At 38.2% G+C, this 24120-nt stretch overlaps 1 protein-coding gene across 1 annotated transcript in view; it reads right to left on the minus strand.

Annotated features, from left to right (window-relative positions):
• PTPRU (protein tyrosine phosphatase receptor type U) overlaps positions 1-24120 on the minus strand; it is a 4710560-nt gene that overhangs the window by 3191706 nt on the left and 1494734 nt on the right. Inside the window, exon 6 of the mRNA XM_044089740.1 lies at positions 20634-20808. Coding sequence (XP_043945675.1) covers positions 20634-20808 — 175 coding nt within the window. The remainder of the gene's footprint in view (positions 1-20633; positions 20809-24120) is intronic.

Consider the following 24120-nt stretch of genomic DNA (forward strand, 5'->3'; position numbering starts at 1 on the left):
ACAGACTAATGAGCATATTTGGATATGTGTGTGATGCAAGAAAAACTGGTCACCCCTCCACACTTTTGAGTTTTAAAATGGCCCCTGTGCCCCAATATTATGATGGGCTACACTGTGCCCAGCACTGTGGATGTGTTTCTGATATACCTGCATCCACACTTACTGATACTTAGTTGTATAGATTTTATTTATTATGCAGATACTACATTCTTTTACAGCATACTCATCACTGTAGTTCTATGTATGACATATCTGCATATGATCACCCATCCACCCAGACATACAAATCAGGCCAAGCTCCTGTAATGACCCTATGAACAGGCTCCACCTGTATACAGCTTATTGGGCAAAGTACAAAATGGAAGTAAATTGCCAAATCCATTCATATCACACAAACTTATCTAGCACATGTCATTAGGCTGAGGGATGAAACCAAAATACCCAGAGAAAATTCACATAAACACACCGAAGGCATGCAAACTGTGCACAGAAGGCAGCCCAGGTGAGAATCAAACTGCAGAAACGTTTGCTATGAAGTAGCAGTACTACTCACCCGCACCACCATGCTGCCTGTGCATGACCACACTTTTCCATAAATGATTGTGCATTTGTTGTGGAAATTAGGGAAGTACAGGTGAAAGGATCAAGATGACGCAACACTGGAAATAACTAATATCTTCACAAAGAACATTTTTTTATGTCAGATGCTATTTCACCTTTTACTGCAGCAGCCTTAAGCAATCAACTAATTCTTCAATTCTTTTACCAGTAAACTAGAATCAACTACTGATAAAGCAAGTGAAACAAATAGATGCATGAAGAGGTTATATAGATACACAGATGGAAAGACAGACAGACAGGTGGATAGATAGATAGATAGATAGATAGATAGATAGATAGATAGATAGATAGATAGATAGATAGGCACAGCTCAGATGGTGTAGTAATACATTGCTCTGATTAGTGTGTACAGGGTCCTGGGTTTGAGACTTGTCAGCGCTGATTATTAAAACTGCTGATTTGGCATAGTGGTATGTTTCTCTGACTGTTGTGCACAGGGTCCTGGGTTCAAGACTTGGAAGTGAAATGCATGGTGGTAACACAACATTTCCAGGGGATCACTCCAGTGGCCTTGCTTGACAGGGGCACTGTGAACTAAATTTGGGCAGCATGATGCCAGAGAATCTTCTTGGGTTAGGCTTACATAGGCTACAGGGCCGTTAACCTAGTGCACACCTATGAACCTATGACAGACAGACAGATAAGCAGTGAGTGTGACTGAAAAGCAATGCAATGACACCAGAAGACTGAAAGCTTTCCAGATATAGCTTCCCTAAGATATGTCCCATCCTTATTGCAAGCCCAGCAAACACATGGCATTTTTGGTGTGAGCTGTCATGCACAGACATGCTGTACAGGTTGCTAGCAGCTTTTTTGACAATATATTCAAAGATGCTGATGTAGTACCTCATCTCTGTCCTTCCTACCACAAACGTCAAGAAAGTCATGACAGTGATTCAACACTGATTAAATCTTTCCTCATCCAGTCTGACTGCCAACAAGTTCCTTCTCTGAACCCATGTCATTAGTGGATGATGTCAGATGATGATGTGCTACCCTAGCTGCCAAGTAACCCTCGTACTAAATTTCTAAGAGCATTTCCAAACATTGCATTTACTACAAATGCTTTTTAATATAAACTTGAATGAATACATTGTTAGAATGACCTGGCTGTCCAGTAAGAGTTTTTCTAGGTTTGCTGGGTGGATATTACATAGACCATGGTATTATGCATCACCTTACATTTTGTCATCATAAGCACTGCATATACAGAGGATGTGAGATTTTTAAGCTACCACTGGGTAGCCAAAGGAAATGGTGGAGGCATTTGATAGTATACTAAAAACTAATAAAATGAGTCCTTTGTAATGCAGTAAATGTACCACAATGCTGATGCATTTGCAAAGAGCACATGTGGTAAACCTTGCAATCACCAGGTTTTCAGTTTATAGATGCAAGACTTTGGTGCATTTGCCAGGATGTAGTGGGGTGACACAGTGGTGCAGCGGTTAGCATTGTCACCTCACAGAAAGAGATTTTGTGGTTCAGTTCTCAGCTGGAGTGCCTTCTGTGCAGACTCTGCATTTCTTCCCTGCATTCACATGGGTTTCCTCCCACATTCCAAGGACATGCAAATGTAGTTTTTCTCTGCAGGCCTCCCCTGAAAATGGGATCTGTACCAGTCAGAATTTCCAGGGAAATAAATATTAAATAATAAAATGTAGTGTCTAGGCAATAAGAAAGGAATCAGCAGGCCATGCAGAATGACAAGTTCTGTATTCTGGAATGGCATATGTTTTAAAATCCTCAGCTAAAAAATCTATGTAAAGAAATTCAGGAGGAGTGTATAATATGTCTGCAAACTAACCCTACGTTAAGAAAACCTCGGTTGCAGAGAAGTGCCAGTTTCAGAAAAAGCATGGCACAGTATACAAATGCATTTTTGCAAGACCCCTTCCTATAGCAAAACGTGGGTTAAATACTATACAAGTTTTACAAGACTCCAATCCAAACAAGCCATAAATGTTCAAGTGACACCTGTTGGTCAAAATTAAAATTGCAAGTTCATTCATATCATAAAGTTAATTCAAATCATAAAGTTAAAAGACTTCAATCCAAACAGGTCATAAATGCTCAAATGACACCTTGTAGTCAAAATTAAAATTGCAGGTTTACCAAATATTTTTTTTTTTCAGATTATAAGTCAGGTAGCATAAAGCTAAATACAGTAGTTAGCAATATAAATGTAAGGTAACCACAGAAGTAAGTCCCAGTAGACCTTTGTCAGAGACCTCAGGGGCAACTGTTAGATTAGATATTTCCATTTGAAAATAGATATTAGACATTAGACAGGCTAAAGGGTAAAATAAATTGTTTCATTTATGCATACAAGACAGTTAAGCAGAAAGGAAAATAACCCTGCTGGCCAAGCATAAAAAGACAGTTTATTAAAAAGGAAAGATACGCATAAATTGTGCAGACAGAATCTTCTTTTCTCAAGGAAAAGATCAGCTACAGAATTTTCATTAACGAAGCACATACAAAGCCTGAGACCAAGGTTAAAAAAAAGTAAATAAGGAAATTTACGAGACTAAAGCAATATAACATGCTGTGTTCAGGATAGCAGGGCAGGGAAGGTTAATAAGTTCATTCAGCCTGTTACTTCAAAGAAGATGTCTAACACTCGAGCACGAGTACAGAAAACAGGTTGTCTAGAGACTATGTCAGTTTACATTGTTCAGGACAATCAGAATATGATGTACAGCAACTTAAATTGTTTATCTGTACTGTTAATGAAGACAGTATTCAGATATTGTGCACATCTATTACAATCTTATTAAATGAACTACAGTGTTTGGAGAATTCATTCTTAAAAGTGCACAAGACTTGGTCCATTAGGGAGAGATTGATACCTACTCAGCACAAGCTTGGGTAATTAAGACTTTCATTTCATTGCATACAGTGTTTCCAGCTAACTAAGGTACAGTACAGTATTTTAAAATCTTGCATTATTATAAAGGTTACGAAGCTGCATATTATTATCTGTTTCATTTACTGTGCATAAAAGTATTTATGTAAAAATCCACAAACTATACACATGTCTAATTGTCCTTATCTGTCTCTATTCCTACTTATACTATCTATCTTATACTACTTACATGAACTCCAAACTTCAGTAATAACCCCTATCCCCTATGCTGTTTGAAAAAAAAAAACAGATTTAACTTTCATTATATTTCCGGAAATTGTTTTTCTAGTTCCTTCCTTTTATTATATGTGTTTATTTCTGACAATCAGTCCTCTCTCTTATTTATGCATTTTAACACAGGGAATTTGAATTAATATCAAATATTTTATAAATAAGATATATCAAATATAATCTTCTGTGATTTTTAAATCAAATACCAGGGAATATATTTACTTGTGTCATACCAGAGGTATCTTATTATAAGCTGCAATATATTCCATCTGTTATAATATAACAATTAATCAAACTGTTAATATATAACAAACAATCAAAACTATAATCCAGGTATTATAGGTTTTAAATCTCATTTTTACCTTTAGTTTATTATATTATATAAATGATGTGCATTCTGTATATGTGATTCAGTACAATGTGTTTTAATTCATAGATATGAATGCATTTAAGGTAATTTATCAGTATTAATATTTAGTCACTGCATTTCCTGTTTTAACATTCTAATACATCACTTCCAGTTTGGAGGATGAGTTGAAAGGTCATCTTTCCTATTAAGAAAGAAGGAGGAGGAAACAATAACAACTCATAGCACCTTTTAAAGCTTGTAAAGCTTTACAAAAGTGCTTGTGTCACTATAAAGCTTATGTTAAAGCTTAATTAATATTAAAGGTGTGAAAATAGTTTGTTTAGCTCTATTTACATGCATTGAAATGCTTGCAGCATTCACGATTAAATTTAAACACTTGAAATGAAATATTAGCCTTTCAAAGCAATCTGATCAAGAAAAAAAAAATGAAACACTTTAAACTTTCAAATAATTCACGAAATACAGATATCATCTTTTCAGTTGCTTGGCATATACAGATAAATTTGCAACAATTGTGAGTGTTCAGTTTTAACCTTCATTTTAAAATAAAGGCTTAGTAAGTTACTTTTATCAGTAAATAACTACTAAATATTATAAGAAGACAGTAACAGTGCATAATTAGAGATACAACAAGACTTCAACATTTCATATGCATATATTTTCTCAGGTTTTCATGTATTATTTTATATAAAGCTTTCTATCAATTTTTAAAAGATGCCTAGCAATAAAAATTATGTTGAAAGAATGCCATTAATATGTAAAAAGAATTCAGCTTGTTGGTGTCAACGATGTGCTGATTGTTTAGTAACATTCCAATTATTTTTTATTTTTTTGTGTATATGAAACAGCCACTTTAACCAGGAAAAGCCGAAAGACACAAACAAACATATGAAACAGCCACTTACATGAATTAGAATGCAGCTTATCATACATTTTTGCTGTCATTTTATATTCCAAGTGCTATGTTTAGTACCACAGTACAAAATCATATTAAGAACTTAAAATGTCATGTTTCTTGACATAAGCTTTATCATATTGATATTTTACGTTTAGTGATAGCTATAGTATGACCGATTAAAGCTCTCTTTGGAATTAATTAGCATTACATCACACACACACACACACACACATATATATATATATATATATATATATATATATATATATATATATATATATATATATATATATAAAACCTAAAGGAAGGTTATTTGAAATAATGAATAAAAAATGATTTACCTTGTAGAAAATATTATTATTATCTGATCCTTACCAGTTATACACTTCTTTATGTTACAGAACAAATATTACCAGGATAATGAATTCATTTTTAATTTATCTTTCAGTTTTTACAGCTTTTGTTTTTAACTGGCCATCCATTCTTACTTGCATTTCTTTTGAGAGGTGTAGACAAACTCCAATCCATTTCTTTTTTTTTCTAGAATTTTATTCCTCTGTATAAACTCCAGAGCATCCTTCAAAGTCTTAAATGTCCTCTGTTCTTCTGTAAGAGAAATCTTTATTTTTGATGGAAACAAAATGTGTGCTTTAGTATTGTTTTTTTCTTTAAGTCCTTATAAGAGGCACACATTCTTTCCTTGTTGAAATAACTAAACTTGAATAATCATTGTCAAATCTTATGTTTTCTTTTATTTTAACTGGATAATTAGTCCATACTGTTTTTAAAACAAGAACTTTATCTTGGCTGAAAAAAGTATCTAATGATCACTGAGTTTGGTGTAGATGGATTTTTCTTTATCGATATGTTGTAAAGTGATCTGTGTGCCTCTCAATACCAGAAGAAAGGACTTCAGGCAGGTTCAATATCTTCTGTCTTTTACCTCTTCATAAGCGATGCCATAAATCATAATTTTGTTCCTTCTGGATCTGTTTTCTAGATCTTCTTTTTTTTTTTCCAAAATAAGTTTTGTTTCAGCAGAAATTCAGTATTATTCTCAGTCTCAAATATTCTTCCATCTAAATCAGTCATTGCATCTTTTGTATTTCAAATTTGTGAAGATTGTTGTCTAACAGCTTCACTTGCACTTCTACCTGTTTTTTTTAATTCCCCCTTATTGTTGTTTATTTTGCTTTCCAATTTATCCATCTTTATAGAAAGTTCATTGATGTTGCTGAGTACAGACTGAATGTTTCTCTTCATTGCATTGTCCTGTACACTGGGTTTAGAGACACTCATTCTCAGTGAATTAGTTTCTTTATAGGAAAAAGTGATGATAAAGGTTTCAAACTTATTTTCTCTTATAGAAGTTTTTTTTCAGAAGTAGTTTAATGATATAGCCATCAAATTTTGAAATGTTTTCTTCAAAAATTTCTGTAAAAATCCTGTCAGAAATGTTAAAATGAAGAAGAGCAAAAACACAGTGCTGTTAACTGCTCACCATCTTGGCCACACCTCCCTTTAGTATTTTCCGTAATTCATGATATGCATTGAATGGATTACTGCATGAGAGAAGCCTCGGTTTGGATACATCACTTGAGAGAACCAGATAGGTTGGTATCAAAGAGAACAATGATAATATAGAGTATCTGATGTTTAGGATACTAATATATTTAGTTTTAAATTAATATATAGTGAATGTTGGCATGGCTAGATGAAGCATGTATGCTGAGGATTATTCATAAGATGCGTTGTAAAATGGAATAGAATGTGATGCTAAAGTATAGTCTTGCCAGTAAACAGTGGCAGCTTCTTGAATTGCTTAGGATGCAGATGCCTTCTTGGAGTCATTTCAGTTGGGGAAAGCACATTGCATGTAGTAATTGTTATAGAATCTAAAAATGTATAGGCTCCCATTGGTCCAAAGTTAAGAGGAGGCAAAGTGAATGAATTTGCAAGGTGAAGTAGCAATTGTGCAATAATACAGAATAAAAAAAATAGTTCTATAAGCTGCTTGGGTGGCTATGGTGGTGCAGTGGTTAGTGTTGCCACCAAACAGCAAGAGGTTCTCCAGTTCGATCCTCGGCTGGGATGCCTTTTGTGCAGAGTCTGCATGTCCTCTCTGTGGTCATGTGGGTTTCCTCTGGGTGCTCTGGTTTCCTCCTAAATCCCAAAGACATGCTGTAGGTGGATTTGACACTGTAAATTGGCCCTAGGCGTGAGTGTGTGCATGTGTGTGCCTTCTGTGGAAGGATGGGCGCCGGGCTGGCAACTCGACACAGTAAAACTCCACTGCCAGTCATGAGCAGACAAGGTGATTTGCTGTGGCGACCTCTAACCAGGGAAAAAACGAAAGTAAAGAAGTTCTGTAAGCTGTTTGGAGTGTTTGACAAGCAAGCTGAACAGGATAGTGACAGAGACTGATTGCTAATTGGAATTGTGAATTATATTTTATCAAGATGTAGAAGATATGAAATTGATATCTTTGAAATTGATTGAGACGTGGGTTCAACATTTTATGACAATATATTTTGAATATAGATTTTGAATTGGTTAATATCATATGACAGAATAAAAAGAATTAGCTGAAAACATTTTAAAATATCAACTGCAATATATTCATAGGGAGTCAGATGTTTTAGAGTTGTATGAAATAAACTGATAGATTACGAATTAGAGAGTATTACTTATTGACAATATATACATATATATATATATATATATATATATATATATATATATAGTTTTATCTGAAGTAGAATTTAGTTTTTAATCAATGTATAAGTAAAAATAGAATGTATATGAATGGAATTGAGTTGCATATGTGACAGTCCCAGAGATTCATTAAAGGGCATAGGAGAAGCTGTATGGCTTATGCTAAAAGGCCCTGCTCCCAGTTCATGCCAAATTGCAGTTTACAAACATGTTCACCATGATGAGGTAAGACCTCATTATCAGCTATTTTGTATGTCTCGTCATCGCATTTACAACCACAATGTTGAGATTATTGCTGATGTGTATGTCATGGTAACAAATTGCTACTCATTTATTAAGTGTCATTCTCCCCAGTAACCCTTGTACCTACACAGGAACACAAAACATGAACATACACACACACACACACACACACACACACACACACACACACACACACACACACACACACACACATAAACACACACAGACACCATTATCCCTGTACCTGTTACTGACTTCTTTGCTTTCCCATGATCCCACCATCCCCAATCCTTATCATAAAGTTAGCACCATTAAAGCAATGAAGTATTACATGTATCCTTTGTGTCTAGTGTTTCTCTCGCCCAACAATCCCCATCCTCTTGTTGATATCATTAAGGCACTTGTAATTCATAGGTTGATATGTTCATAGGTTGGTAGTAGGCTATTAGCCCTAGGGCCTATATAAGCCTAGCCATAACAATTCCCTGGATATTTCTTCACACAATATTTACTTCCCTGGACCCCTGTCTAGCAGGGCGAATGACATGATCTCCAGAGTGAATCTCTCATCCAATTGTCAAGGTTCCTTATGAAGAGGGCTAAGGAGGCACTCTGCTTGACATGTTTGGGCAGTCTATTCCAAAGTATATGGAGTCTCTGTGTCAGGAACCTATCCCTCCAGCATGTTTTGTTCATTGTGATGACAAGGTTTAGATCCCTGGAGCGTGTGGCTCTGAGGGATTGGGATTTCTTTAAGTGGAGCATGTCAGACAGCTTAGGGTTTGACATGGCCTTGTATGTTAAGCAGAGATCCCCTCTGAGTAGACAATATGCAACAGAGTATAGCTGGAGTTTTTTTAGAAGGTCAGCATTGTGCATCTGCTTTAGACCTGTGATTCTTTTAGTGAGGTATTTCTGCGGCCTTTCCAGCTGTTGCAGATGTCTTGTGAGGTACATACTAAATGGGGCATTGTACTCTATAAAGGGTCTAATGAGGGATGAGTACAGGTGATACCTGTGCCACATCCCTGTCATCCATATCATCGCTGCAGGAACATGCTAATATGGGTCTAATGCACAGGGTGAATATAGTACAGTGTAGCTATGTAATGCTGTGTAAGGTGCTGTCTGCTTGCATTTGTTATGGGTATACCTCAAAGTGTATGTACCTTATTAGTCATGATGCATTATTGGTGTTATTACCACTGACTGAATGTAGTCTGACATGCTGTATTCTGTGTTCCAGGTTTCGGTGTGTCTGCAGGCTGTGGCTCTGCAGACATTACCAACAGGCAGTATGGCAGAGTGGAAACACATAGACCGTGTAGTGTGTATGCATGCAACTGTGTGTTAGGGACACTGTTGGCAGGCAGTGTGACCTTGCATAAATACCCCTTGTCACAGACTGCTAGCATTCATACATATCATCTCAGTGTTCTGTAGTACCACAGGCTCATACATACAGAGGAGGTTACTGGAGTACTGGCACTAGGTCCCTCACAAGCCTAGCCATGACTTTAACCACAACAGATTCACCTACCTTGTAGGCACACAGTAGTCACAGGGCCTTCCATGTGTACATATTGCACACACATGGGCAACATGCAATGTGTGTGTGTGACATTATCACTTGTGGAGTGTGGGACACCAGTTGTAGTAATGTGATAGTTGGCAGCACATAGCATACCCATGGCAAGGCAAGTGCAACACACAGGATGTCCTCTAGTATGCTAGTATGACACCTTCTTTGTGTGATATTAACTTCACTTACAGTATTTCTCATGACATTAATGTGCTTCTGATGTACAATAACCTCTCTATGCAAGCAGTCCAGAACTAAATGACATGTTTCTTTTCCCACAGTTCTAGGACCTCTTTTAACTGTTTCATTTGTCATCACAGGTTACACCTTGCCAAACATGGACTGCAACCTGCAGGGTGGTTCAGACATATCTTTCAAAGGTACAGTTTACACAGACTGTCATGATACATGCCACATATCAGCAGTCCATTTTCTCATTTTCTTAGGTAAGTACTAGGTTAGTGCTCTTTTGGGCCATTTTAAGCCAGCTAATTTCCCTTTCATAGGTTCATAGGTTCATAGGTTCATACTAGGCTATCTGCCCTAGGGCATTTATAAGCCCAGCCAGAGTGTGTGTGGCTTTCACCACCCCTTAGGATGAGAATACTATATCCATTAGTTTGCTGTGCCTCTGTCCAGCAGTGACACAGAGATGATTCCCGGGGTAAACCTACGATCTCCCATCCACTCGTCAAGATTTCTCTTGAACAGAGTCAGTGAGGGGCTCTGCCTCACATGGACTGGGATTCTGTTCCATAGTGTAGGGAGTCTCTGGGTGATGAATCTGTCCCTCCAGCACGTCCTATTTATATCCGTGTTGAGGTTTAAGTCTCTTGTGGCTCTGGTGGATTTGGATTTTTTGAGGTGGAGCATTTCCATTAATTCTGGGTTGGACATGGCCTTGTATGTCAGGCACAGATCACCTCTGAGCAGACGGTATGCGACTGAATAGAGCTGGAGTTTCTTCAGTCGGGCATCATATGACATATGTTTGAGCCCCTTTATCCTTTTGGTGAGGAACTTTTGGGGTCTTTCCAACTGCTGCAGGTGTCGGGTAAGGTACATTCCGAATGGGGCGTTGTACTCAATCATTGGTCTGATAAGTGAAGAGTACAGGGGTACAATGACCTCTCCTGATCTGGATGTGAATCCCTTCATGATCAGGTGGGCAATGTAGAAGGTCTTCCTAACCACTTTGGCAATGTGAGTGTCAAAAGAGAGGTTACTGTCAGCTTGGGTGAGAATCAAACCCCTTGTACCTTTTGTTTGTGAGGTAAACACCTTAACCATTATACCAACCCTCAACCACAAGTCCTTGCTGTCACTGTTTTCAGACACATTTATACTAAGTACACATTGCTGAATTTGAATACCTGCCTATCTAAGGCCATATTCCATAAGACTATGTAGTAAGAGAAATCCCTGGTAGCTAGTGAATCCCCCTATGTGCCAACACCAGTAGTGATCCTGCTACTGTTAAGGCAATGTTGTACCTGTTTCCCTTGTGTTTAGTGTATTTGCCCACCCACTATTTCCCATACTATTGCTACTGCCATTACAGTACTTGCAATGACGAGTAATCTTTGCTGTCTACTGAATACTGCCACCCCAATCTCCATAGGGATGTTGGTACCATTAAGGCACTTTTCCAATATGTTCTTTCTGGTGTCTTGATGCACCCCCCCCACTCCCCATCTTGTACCTTTGTCATGGCAGATGGCTGAACACTGCCTTTTCACTGTGTTTAATACTGTAATGTGGTGGAGAGCACCATGCTTATCTATACAGCTGAATAATTTCTTGAGTCACTAGGTGTGTGCATGCCTTCCTTCAGGCCATTCCAGACGAGACAATACATGGTTAATTAGCATATGCCCTCCCCCGATCATCTTCTTAGCATTCAACATGGCTACAAGATCAGTCCTACGTGGTGCTGCATATCTTTGTACTAGAGTAACATGCAGCACTATGGTAGGGTGTCTCAGAAAAAAGCACAGAGATATGTACATGGAAGTATACACATCGTGCTATCTTAGTAAATCCCAGACATTGTATTACTTTCATAATAACGTATATATATTTTGGTTAATAAAGTCATATAAATATATTTGGTAGAAATATTAATGCTGCATGCAGGGAGCATTTTGTTTTCCACTATGTTAGACATTTATTTGTTTTACTTTAATAATGAATATGTATTAGTGGGCACCATAATGGAAGAGGTGGGATTACATCACTACTAACTTTATTATAGTTGGGTTGCCCATGGGTGCAGGCAGCGAGATACACAGCAGCCAACAGTAATGAGCAGATGTAGACAGTATGTCTATATGCACAGCAGAGGCATTCATCAGCTTGGTAATGAAACAAGTGAGCAAAAGGGAAGAAATAACATGTTTATTAATATGTTCGCTGTATAGAGAAATAAAGAAAAGCTCAGTAATTCAGCTTACACACTGGATTTTATCTATTGGGGTGTGATGATCTTTTTGCTGTACTTTTCTGTTTTTTTCCCCTTGTTTTACAAAAAAATATATCTGTTTTCATTTTTTAAATTTTTCTGGGACCTTAGTCTTGTAGCTTCATTTGTAATTGAGGGAAGATATAGTATAGATTTCTATAAGATCTTAACATCATTTATGCATTATACTGCACTTTTATCTCCTTAAGCAGAATTGCTTAAAAAACTAACTGTACCTTGCCTGGTACTTTAGTCTTGAAGTTTCATTCACACTTGTAGCAGAATTGTGACGTACTACTATTATTGCATTTTTCCATAAACAGTTGTTGTTGTGACTTTCGGCTTTTCCCGGTTAGGGGTCGCCACAGCAGAACTCCGATCCGCTAATGATTGGCAGTAGATTTTTACATGCCGAGTTGCCAACCCTGATGCACAACCTTCAACTAAGGTACGCCCATTCACGCATGTCTCCACACAGAAGATGCTCTAGCTGAGAATCGAACAGGACAACGTCTTATTGTGAGGCGACAACACTACCGCAGCACCACCACCGCAGTATTTTTCCATAAACAGTGTTAGTACCACTGCTTAAGGCACCAGACTATGCAAACAATTAACAGTAACACTGTTTATTTTTCCATAAACAGTGTTACTGGTAATTGTTTGCATAGTCTGGTGCCTTAAGCAGTTGTAAAATTTCATTAGTGGGAGTACTGCACATTCTGCCCCAGAACTGGTGCCTCAGTGCTTTTACAGTTGTTTATATTATATGTATGTTTTACTGCTAGAGTCTTCTATTCAGCTTATCTTTTATCTGCATAAAATTGCATTCCAATGCCTTTCTCTTCCTCTGTTTTTGTGTCTTCCCTACATCCCCCTGAGATGTTAAGATAAAGAACCCAGGGTTCTTGACGTGTAACTCTCAGAGTCAGAGTACTAGAGCTGCAAAATTGCCTTTATTTAATTAGATCACTCACTAGCTAGCCTGCTTCTTGCATTATGAATTATTTTCTAACCCTTTCAGCTTTTTTCTGTTCTGGTTTTAAAGGCTGCATCTCTGTCCCCTGGCCCATATAGTAATTTGACTTATAAAGTCCCTCCCTACCTCCCCTCTTTCATTGCTATAGTCTGTTATGTAAGCCATTTAAGTGCTTTCCCACCCATTTTTTCCCATAGATTCATAATATCAAGTGCCCACCCAGAAAACCATTACTGCATTTGAGAAAACCTCCTTTAATACAAATTGTCTCTTGCTCATTTTCCCAGCGCTCACATCTGCTTGGCACCTTTGCCACATTCTGAGGAGGTCCTGAATTAATCCTGCTCCATCCTCAGCAGATACTGCACTTTATTTTATAGGTCTCTAATACATGAAGGCACCTTATCCAGGTAGTTTGTTTAAGTTGTTTTGTTGTAGCATTATACTCACAATCAATCTTTTTGTGTTTTTACATTAAGAGGACTGGGAGAGCCTCTCTAGTGGGGCCTGGTCTGTCTGAATTGGGAAACACATAAAAAGCTGTAAATGTGTTCATTGTATTGGCCAGAGGAATTTCAAAGCTAGTTTCCTGTGTTTTAAGTGCCTGCATAAATTTGGAGCATTTTTGCACCACTGCAAATCATGCAGTTGTGGTTATAATAGTGTCCTGAATAGACACAAACATGTAGAAACTAAATTTCCCCTAAAAAATAATCTCTGAAATTGTATCAGTTACTTTGAGTGCAAAGCAATCACTTTATAAGTTGAGTAGCACAGACCAGCTTGTCTGCACGATGATGAGCACAGCCCCTTTAATTTAGTATTATACAGCCTAGTCGAGTCTCTAATCCCAAAAGCTTCCTTTGTCAGCCCACTCTTAACCCTTTGGCCCCACACTATTGTAGCTTGCCCAATAAGGGATCTTACCTCATGGACATGTACTTTGCCAATTTCTCTGTAACCAGTTTAATGGATATGTGCATACTGAGGCAATGAAACAATTGCCAAATGTTCATTAACAACTATTTAATCCTCAAATAAAGAAATACATTATGCAAGAGATGTATATACAGAATGTCTCTACAGGCAAAAATCTCACAGACAAACATTCATAATAGCAATCTGGTTGTAAGAAATGCACACACTACACCTTCCACAGATAGCATGCACACCACACACAGACCTTCTTATGCTGAGGTACTTAAATGCAATCTTTCCAAACTCCAAAGATGTCCCAAACATTTCATCTGTAAAAATTATTTTCAGCAAACCTGAAAGCACTCAACAGAAACAACACCTAACACTGCACATGCAACCACCCAAGTGGAGCCTCAACTACCAATCTAGTCACAGGTGCCTCTATTGTATGACATAAAAATGCCATAATCAAGAGGCTGAACATGGAGAAAATAATGGTCAGTTGCCTGTCAGGAGCCTGGAGCCACCAATTTTCATGCATTCAATCATGTGATTGTAAAGCAGGTACCACTATGATTCAGTTGTAGTGCATGTAGATATAAATGACAAGAGACATACCTTCCTGGACTATATGAAGAGAGACATTATGGAGTTCTAGAACTATGTGTCACAAGCTGGCAAGTGCCGAACACTGAGAAACATTCTCCCTTCAACAAGTATGATGCCATAATGTGAACAGCACATAACTGACTTTAATAATTGGATTAGTTTTTGGTCTCATTCTAGGGGGATACAATATGTGTCATTGTGGGAGGACATGGTTAACAAACCATGTTGCTTTTCTAAGGATGGACTAAACCTGTCCTCTCTAGTCTTTTGAACATTGGATAAAACATTGTCCACCCCCACAGCACCTTTTTTTTAGGTAATGTCAAACTGACAAACCTTCTTGCAAAGCAAAATCTAACCAGGAAATTCTAAAGGTGCATCATTGAATATCATATGCCTAGGGTGGTTAAACAGCATAACACACTGGAGTTCTTCCATGTCTAGCTTATCAGAGAAAGTCTCATATCACATCCTAGAAACTATAAGTCGCCCTTTATGTTATATGAAACCCATAGCTCATACTTAGACCTACTGGAGATACTCGCCATTTAACCAAATACCATATTCACTGGGGAGAGTAGTTACCCCTCTAAAAGCTGGGAATCCTACATAGGTTCATGTGTTCATATATGGGCACTAAGCAAATGACCACAAAGGCCTTTTTATGGCTAGCTATGTCTTCCTGGGTTAGGGAGGAACTCTGCTTCACATGGAAGGGGAGCATGTTCCAGAGATGGTCTAGTCTCTGGGATAGATACCTGTCTCTTTAGCAGGTTCTATTTATATCACAGACAAGGTTTAAGCCTTTAGGACTGGTAATGCTTGTGTTGTTGTTTTGTGGATATGAAGGAGGTCCATCAGGCTAGGGTCTGGCAATACCTTATATGACAGCTATAGTTCTGCAAAGGACATGTTGCTTGTGCCCTGTATTCTTTTAGTGAGGACCTTCTGTGGACGTTCCAATTACTGGATGGGCCTACTTAGGTACATACCAAAGGGGGCACTGTATTCAAAGATAGGTCTGATGAATGCCTAATATGGTGGAACAATGACTTTCTTGGACCTAAATCACCACCGTCATCATCGACAACTCCTTTTTTCACACTTTCTACATGGGGATGGAGTGTCATATTAACTGTCGCTACCTTTTTTGATTCAAGGTCACACTCCTCCCTTCTTTTACTTTTAAACTCATGCCTGACTCTCTCAGATCTTCTCTCACACAATATATACACCTCATTTCTGGATACCCTTGTTTTCGCTTACCTTTTTCCTGTCTTCCCAAATCTTCTTCACCAAATTGGTTTCTGCTTTTCTGCACATGTGCCCAAACCACCATAATCTGTTCTCTTTGATCTTTTGCCATAACTTTGTTTGTAAGCTGCACAATATAGAATGATGTCCTCATTACTGTAGACACATAAAGGTCAAAGGCTAGATTACAGTCTACTTTTGTCCCCAAGTGCCTGACTACTGGGTCAACTCTTAGGGGTATGTTGTCAATATGATAGTTACCAGAGGAGGATGGCTTCTCCAAGGATACTATTATGCATTTATTGGCATTTATGTTTAGTCTATGGCTCTGACACAAGTTATTTGCCTGTGTCAACCCTTCCTAGGGAATGTTTATATCAGTTAAGGATTCTATCCATGTTCTTAATTTGCAATCATCTGCAAATTTAGTAAGCTAGTGGCCCTTATCACTGTCATTGACTTCAGAGAAGTAAATGTCAAAAAGGAGCAGTCCAAGGACTGATCCCGGTGGGACTCCACTTCTGGCTAGCCTCTTTGCAGACGTAGACTCCCAAGTTCTAGATTTCTCAGTCCTGGTCCTGACTTTGAGCCAACTGGCTATCCACTAGGTGACATAAGGGTTTATATTTCAACTACTGAGTTTGTCAACAATGCCCAAGTGGGGTGCTGTGCTAAATACTTTGGTCAGGTTAACTTAAGCAGTGTGAACTATTTTGTCCTCATTCATTGCTTTGGTGACTTTCTCAAAGAGGTCCACCTGGTTGAGTAGGCATGACCTGTCCTTGATGAAACCATATTGGGTTGAATCCAGTGTTTGGAGCTTTCCTTTATCATTATTGATCATTTTTATGCTAATTCTTTCCATGGCTTTGCATATAAGACTAGTGAGACTTATGGGTCTGTAGTTTTCATGGTCTGTAGATGGCCCACCTTAGTACAGAGGGATGACTGTTGCTGTTCTTCATTTATGAGACATAAATCTTGTTTGAAAGCTATGGTTAAACTGCAATTCCAGAGGGTCTGATAGGTCATGTTTCATGCTAGTTAGAAGGCATCCTGGGGTACTGTCTGGGCCCATCAATTGCTATGTTATTGGCCTTAGAGATATAATAGAGTTCCTGTTATCTAGGGATAGTAGGGGGAGTAATATTTGAGAGTATTTCCAGTGGGAAGGTTGAGGAAGACTGAGGGGGAAAGTTAGAGCTGAATTTGTCTGTCAGTAGGTTGGCTATATTCTGGCTAAGATCGAGTGGCTTCATTAACAGCTTATATTGCACACAATGGTATACTGCGTTTGAGGTTGCACACATAGCTAAAGAATGTGCTGTGGTTGGCCTTGGCCCAGGTTTCTCCTCCAAGTTTTTTGTTTAGTTTGATGAGAGTACTTTTATCCTGCTAGGTGCTATGCCTCCTAATTTTTGACATGGTTTTCTTCCTTTTGTTATACAGCCTATTAATGTTGTTATTCCACCAAGGTGGCTTGTTTTTGAGCTAGGTCTGTACTTCTTCCTGATGGGCACAGTTGCCACTATGCAGCTATTAACATGCTTTATAAGATTTCAGTGAAAAGTTCCACGTAGGTGGCAGTGTTCACAGGGTTTACGGTCTGACCTCAACATAGACGATGTTACACTAGGGGGTGTCAACTTTCTCCCATATTACTGAGCAGCAGATCCAGTATGTTAGCTCCACTGGTCAGTGTACTGACAATCTGGTCCAGGGAGTTTGCGTTTACAAAATCCAGGAATCTCTGTGCCTGCACGTTTGGCTTTGTATATGATTCCCAGCTAATAGCGATGTAATTAAAATCACCCATGTTTATGGTACTGAGTTGGATGGTAAATGTTTCCAATGAGGTTAAATACATGTTATGCATTTCCTGAGTCATAGAGGGTAGACCTATAGCTTGCAAGTGGTATTGCATTTTGCCTGTGTTGATTTGAACGTGGAAATGATCAAGTGCATTGTTCTTTTTCACTGGTCTTGGATGTATATTTATTTATTTTTTTATTTATTTTTTGTAAATCAAGACTCCTCCATCTTTAGTCCTTGTCTATGTAGTAGCTGGTCTAAATGTGTGGAAGGCATTATGGTATCTCAGCAGCTTTAAACTATGACCCCAAATTTGCAATAGCACAGATTCCAAGATTTTGTAAACACAACCATCTTGGACCATTTAGTGCACATGCTAGAGGTACAACCGTACTGAACCTGCTACTAACATAAATGAGAGAGAATGCTGCACCTGTATCACAAAGCAGTCATCGTTGAAATAAGAATCAAGTCTGTAACTTTAGCAAACCCTGTAATATTCAGAAACTACTACATAAATATCCTATACTAACCTATCAAAATTTGAAATACTCCAAACCAAGATAACAGAGCAGCATATGCAGAATTATTCAAAGAAGCTCTGTACAACCATGCCACTGATTGCATAGGGGCTGCCTATCAGAAGTAAACCCTAATCTAATTAAAAAAAAGTGAAGTCCAAAAAAAAAAAAAGATCCTTCATGCGGAACAACAGGCAGTTCCACATTAAACAGAAGTAGCTCTTCTTTGCGATTTCTGATTGGCTTGTATACTGGCATATAGGCCAATCATAATTCACAAAGCGGAGGCTGTTTTGCCAGGATTTTAACCGGCAGTGTGGGACTTGGGATTGGACTGCTGATCCTGGGACAGTCCCGCTCAAGTAGGGATATCTCACAACCCTGGGTGGAATCCAAAATTAAACAGTTTGTACAATAAAAGAAAAAAAAAAGTCATACAACACCAAAAAATATAACACCTTTCTCATCAAACTAAATAGACAACTAAGGGAACTAATTAAGTCTGAAAAAGACAATTCTAAGACAAAGGTAGTGTCCCAGGCCAAGGGCAACCACACGGCCTTCTTAACCTTTGTGCAAAACTTCTAAGGCAGGACACAACAGTGTCCTGAACTATTGGTAAATGGAGCCAAGTCCACAGAACTATTGAGATATAGCATATCTTTTGTCTGACAAATGCAGCTCCAAATTTACACCCTTCTCACCCTCAGCTAGCACCCAGAGAATTGCAATCTAACATAATCCCTTCAACTATTAGTAGGGAGTGGGTCTTAGATACTCTGTCTCAAAGGCTATGAATACAGCATCGAAGGACCCAGATAATATCGTAGGATGCCTCCTCAACAGCATGAAATATGACCTATCAGGGCCACTGCTGTGTCACTATTCAGTCATAACCTCAACACAGTCTTCATGCCATACAAATGGAAGACTGCAACTGTCATAACTCTACAGAAGGGCAAACCATCAGTGGATCCTGAGGCTACAGACCTATTAATCTGACTCATCTTATATAAAAAACCATGGAAAGAGTTATCATGGAAATTATTAAGAATGACGTAGGAAATCTTCAGACCCTGTACTCATCTCAGTTTGGTTTTGTCAAAGGCAGGTCATGCCTATTGAAACTAATGGGCTTCTTTGAGAAGGTCACCAAGGTATCTATTTTTTAGAAGCCAAGTTTGCAGATGATTGCAACCCCCCCAAAATGTTAACATCCTACAAGAAGGTCTAACACAGACAAATAACCGGTGCCAAACCCAGTGCTTAAAACTAAATGTTAAGGAATACATAATAGTATATTTTGAGAAGTCAGCCACCTAGGGAGATTACCTCATTGATAAAACACCCCTAAAAGTAGACCCAGTAGTCAGACATTTGGTGACTCATGTACATAGCAACATGGTTTTCAACCAACATGTATCTGTGGTTGTAAGAGAATCACTGTATGTCACTCGGCTTATAAGTAAGGGCATGGCATCTAGCTACAGGAAAGTCATTGTTACACTGTAGTTAGCTGTCATTAGACCTGTCATTGAGTATAACATCCCCTTCAGTATGTACCTGACTAGGCAAATACAATAAGTGGAATGTCCGCAGAGGTTTGTCTCAAAAACAATACAGGCTAGAAACACAGTGTTGAACACAGATCATCTCAAAGTCCTCTCTCTATACTCTCTTTCCTACAGACTGCTGACAGGTGATTTATGCGTGGCATACAAGTCATCGTAGTATCCCACTTTGATGGACCTTTTGTATATCTGCAAAATGAACAGAACCAGAACTACTAGATCTAAGGATATAAACTCTGTGACTTAAATAAGACATGATGGAGGGACAGATATGTATCTCAGAAAATGCATTCTCAGGAATAGGCTTCACATCCATGTGAAAGTGAGCCCTTCCATAACCTTATTCAAGTGTAGCCTAGAACAGTGGACGGAAAATCAGAAATTCACCTCTGTTCTGACACTTATGTCTCTGATGAATATAGGCAGCCATTAAATCATTCCCTAAATAACTTACACCTCCTTAAAATAACCTCTGAGGCACAATAACACATACTGTAGCAATCATTTGGGTTGCATGGGTAGGCTTATAAAGGCCCTAGCGGTCGTTATCCTAGCATGCACCTATGAAGCTATTAACTTATCTAAGCAATGTCTTTTATCAAGTAGCAGACTGCATTATTAGCATAAACTGTCCAAGTCTGTAGTATCCTCTGACTATTCCAGATAATTATTGTCAGTATTAATGGTAGGTAAACTAAAATTACAATGAATCTAAATCGCAACAAAATGCATACTATTAGATTAGCTGTAAACAAAAAAAGCATGCCTATATGCTCCGTACAAAAAACTTGATCTTAATTTAAACTTTAACTGTAAAGAAAGTGCTGGAAATAAAGTGATTAAGAGGTATGGATGAGAAAGAGCATGCAATGATAGGAAAACGCAGCAAAACAATTACTTTTTTGAAGAATAACAAGCAATAATGTAAAAAAGGCCATACCTTTTACAATTAACTCTGCAAAGTTGGATACTCCTGCACCCCTTGCAGACTGTGCTACACAACGATAGAGGTCTTGTTGGGACTTTGTCACATCATCCAGCTGGAAGTTGGCAAGAAATCGTCGATGGCTAATGTGTTTCACAGATGTTGCTGGAATAGCTTCTCCATTTTGTTTCTAGAATACAAATAAAAAAGTGATGTCAAACACAGATTTAACAAGCTGATTCTAACTGGGAATGATTAAAGTATTCACAAGGTATTCAGATAAACAGACAGAATATCTCATGCGAATTAACAAACTTTCCTGGTTCCTATTTATTTGAACGTGTTAAAAGAGTAAGACAAAAACATATGTACCTGTCCTTTTATGAGCAAATAAGTGACTGCCTAGTTAAAAAGTCACAAAGTATGTAGAGACTGAAGGAGTCAAACCTAGGACATCAGAGTAATGGTCATTACCTACCTAGTCTTCTTCTCTAATCTACCAGTCTAGAAGAAGCAGATTCCAAAGCAGAACAATGTCAGTATGATGTCTAATACAGTCTACAAGGCTCCTTTGCCAAATCACTTCTGTATGTTAAAGAAGCCACTTTGTGTTCCTTACCATCACCACATTTTCCCAGCGTTATCCTCACTGTACTGCCAGCATGCCTAGCCTTACCCTCTCTCTTGTCTTGTAATTACTGTGACAAAGGCAGCCTGCTTGATCAAGTTGTTTCACTGCTTCACTGCCCATCTTAAAATTATTTAAATTATCAAGCAGAAAAGCAACAGATCTGGTAAGAACCTGAAACCAGTCAACACTGATTGAAGTCTCTGGCCATATACTCTGCTTCAAGAAAATAATATGAAAGCTGAAGGAAATTAAATAACTTGGCACTTGTTACATTGTAGATCTATATGTACCCCACCTCTTCCCCCATGCACACTGTACAGTACAAAAATTCCAGCAATTAGTTACCAGTAAAGTCATAATTCAGCCTGAGTAGCAGCAGATGGCATGCTCAGCAGACACAGTGCAATGCAATATCTGCAGTGAGAAATCCTGGAATAAAAAATTTCATCATGTAGTTCAATTTTGTATACATTTTCCAGCTTTATGAATGTATTGCTGCTGAATTAACCAACAAGCAGATTAAGTGATAGTAAACAATGTAGCAGCTGTACAAATGATCAATGCAAAGATGAACAATTAGTAATACCTATCTGCTGCATGGTGTTGCTAAGCTAAACCTATTGCAGATCTATGATACTAGGCTGTATTTGCTGTAGTAATCTTTGCAATTTTACTGCTCCTCTTTCACATTCCAACTAATGTGCTCTGAGGGGAAGATCATGAAAGAGGTACAGTCTACCTATGATATTTCCCAAAACTGCAGATACCTTATGCAGTAGACAAGGGTGAATAGGAGGAGATAATGGATGAAGAACATAAGGAAATCTGAGCTCCAGGCCTAAAGTGTAAACATCTGTTTTTCATATCTTGGCTAAGACTGTCTCAAGGCACATTACTTGCCTAGGGAGTGTTGTCTAGCTAAGTTACAGTGAACGTGACAGATCAGTAGAGTAGTCACTGCAATCAGTTATGTGATCTAGAGGCATAACAGTGCAGCTTGTGACTCTGACACATCATTTGAAACAACAGGAGGGTAATGCATATGTACCTAAGTGTAGCTGTAGCACATGTTGCAACTTGTAAGGTTTCCAACTGTCCAGACTTTTTCTGGACAGCCCAGAATTAAGGGACATTGTTAGTGACATTGAAGAACACAAAAATATGTTTGCGCACAGTAATATTGCTATGACAATCCCCCTGAGAGGAGGCACACTTTTGTTCTGCATGCATTTTGCTTTAATGTACATTTGATGAAGCAGAGAACAGATGACAATTTGTATGAGATGTTGATGAATAGGAGCATAACCAAGGATATGTATAATTTCTTTATAGTGAAGCACCCTGTTATACCCACCATCAGTGAGTTACCAAAGATCCAAAAGGAAAGTCAAAAACCACCTATGCACCCTATAGTGGCAGGTCAAGGATGGTCCATGGAACCTCTATCGATCTATCTAGAGGATGAGCTTAAAAAGCTCTTGATCAAAGTTAATACTGTGATTGAAGACACAGCACAGTTTCTACAACAATTGTTTGAAGTAATGAAGAATAGGACCAGTTTTTTCTAATTTACTTTTGGTTACTATGGATGTCAACAGCCTCTTTACATCCATACCCAATCAATATGGTATAGAGGCCATACGAGACCCATTGAGAGAAGAAAAGCTGGATTCTTATATGATTTGTACATTGCTGGAGATGGTGCTAGAAAATAATGTGTTTCTGTATGACAACAGCTATTATTGGCAGAAATGGAGGGGTGGCCATGGGCACCCCCTGTGCCAATAGCTACGCAAATACGGTGCTAGCCCAATGGAAGAAACAATGGGCCTTAGATGAGAGAAATCTATGGAGTGAAAATGTTATTCTATACAATAGATTTGTGGACGACATCTTTGTTCTACGGAAAGGTGACGAGAAAGGATTAAAGGAATTTGTTGATTCTTTAACTGGGACCACCAGCTTTCTCAAGTTTGAGGTCAAGATGTCCAGACAGCACATAGACTTAGATGTCAAACTGTTACTTGACCCAGTCAAGGGGATTAACACCATGTTGTTCAGGAAATCTATGTGGCAGAACCATATGCTCCATCACTCCAGTATACATCCTGGGCATATATTTCGTAACATTGTTGACAATTAAGTAACTCATATATCTAAGCTCTGTACCCAAGAAGAGATCTTCCTTGGGGAAGAAAATACATTGAACGATTTCAAAGAACGTGGTTATAATCTAGGAAAATAAGTATGACCAAGGAGTGAGCAATGGCTCTTCGAGTTAACAAAGGCAAACCATATTATTCTGCTCCATATCACCAAGGGAGTAGCAGTGAATTAGTCATGTCTGAGTATACAGATGACAAGGATAAACAACAGCTAATGAGGTTCAATATCACATATAGTACGGATAACACCACAGCATGTACAGCGATTAAGAAATATTGGCCCATCCTGACCTCAGATAAGTTAAAAGACATAGTGGGTGAAGTGCCTCGCTTTACCTTTAAGAATAAAAATAACTTAAAAAGGATGCTGGACAATAACAATGGTTCACAAACACAGCAGAAAATATCTCCACATGTATTGGGCACACGTAGATGTGGTTCTTGCAAGGCCTGTGCAGTGATAAACTCCAACAATAACTTTATTCACCCCAGTACTGGGAGAAGTTACAGATTCTTTGGATATGCTAATTGCAATAGCAAGAATTTTGTCTATATTGCTACTTGTACCAAATGTCCGAGTTACTACGTAAGAAATAAAAATAGAATGCTAAAAGAACGCATTTATAAACATCAGTCAGATATAAGAAACAAAATAAAAAACAATGCTTTATACAATCATGTCCGAGATAATATTACACATTCTTTT

This window comes from Protopterus annectens, chromosome 1.part1 (genome assembly GCF_019279795.1).
Source record: "Protopterus annectens isolate FY-2018-M chromosome 1.part1, PAN1.0, whole genome shotgun sequence".
NCBI lineage: Eukaryota > Metazoa > Chordata > Ceratodontiformes > Protopteridae > Protopterus > Protopterus annectens.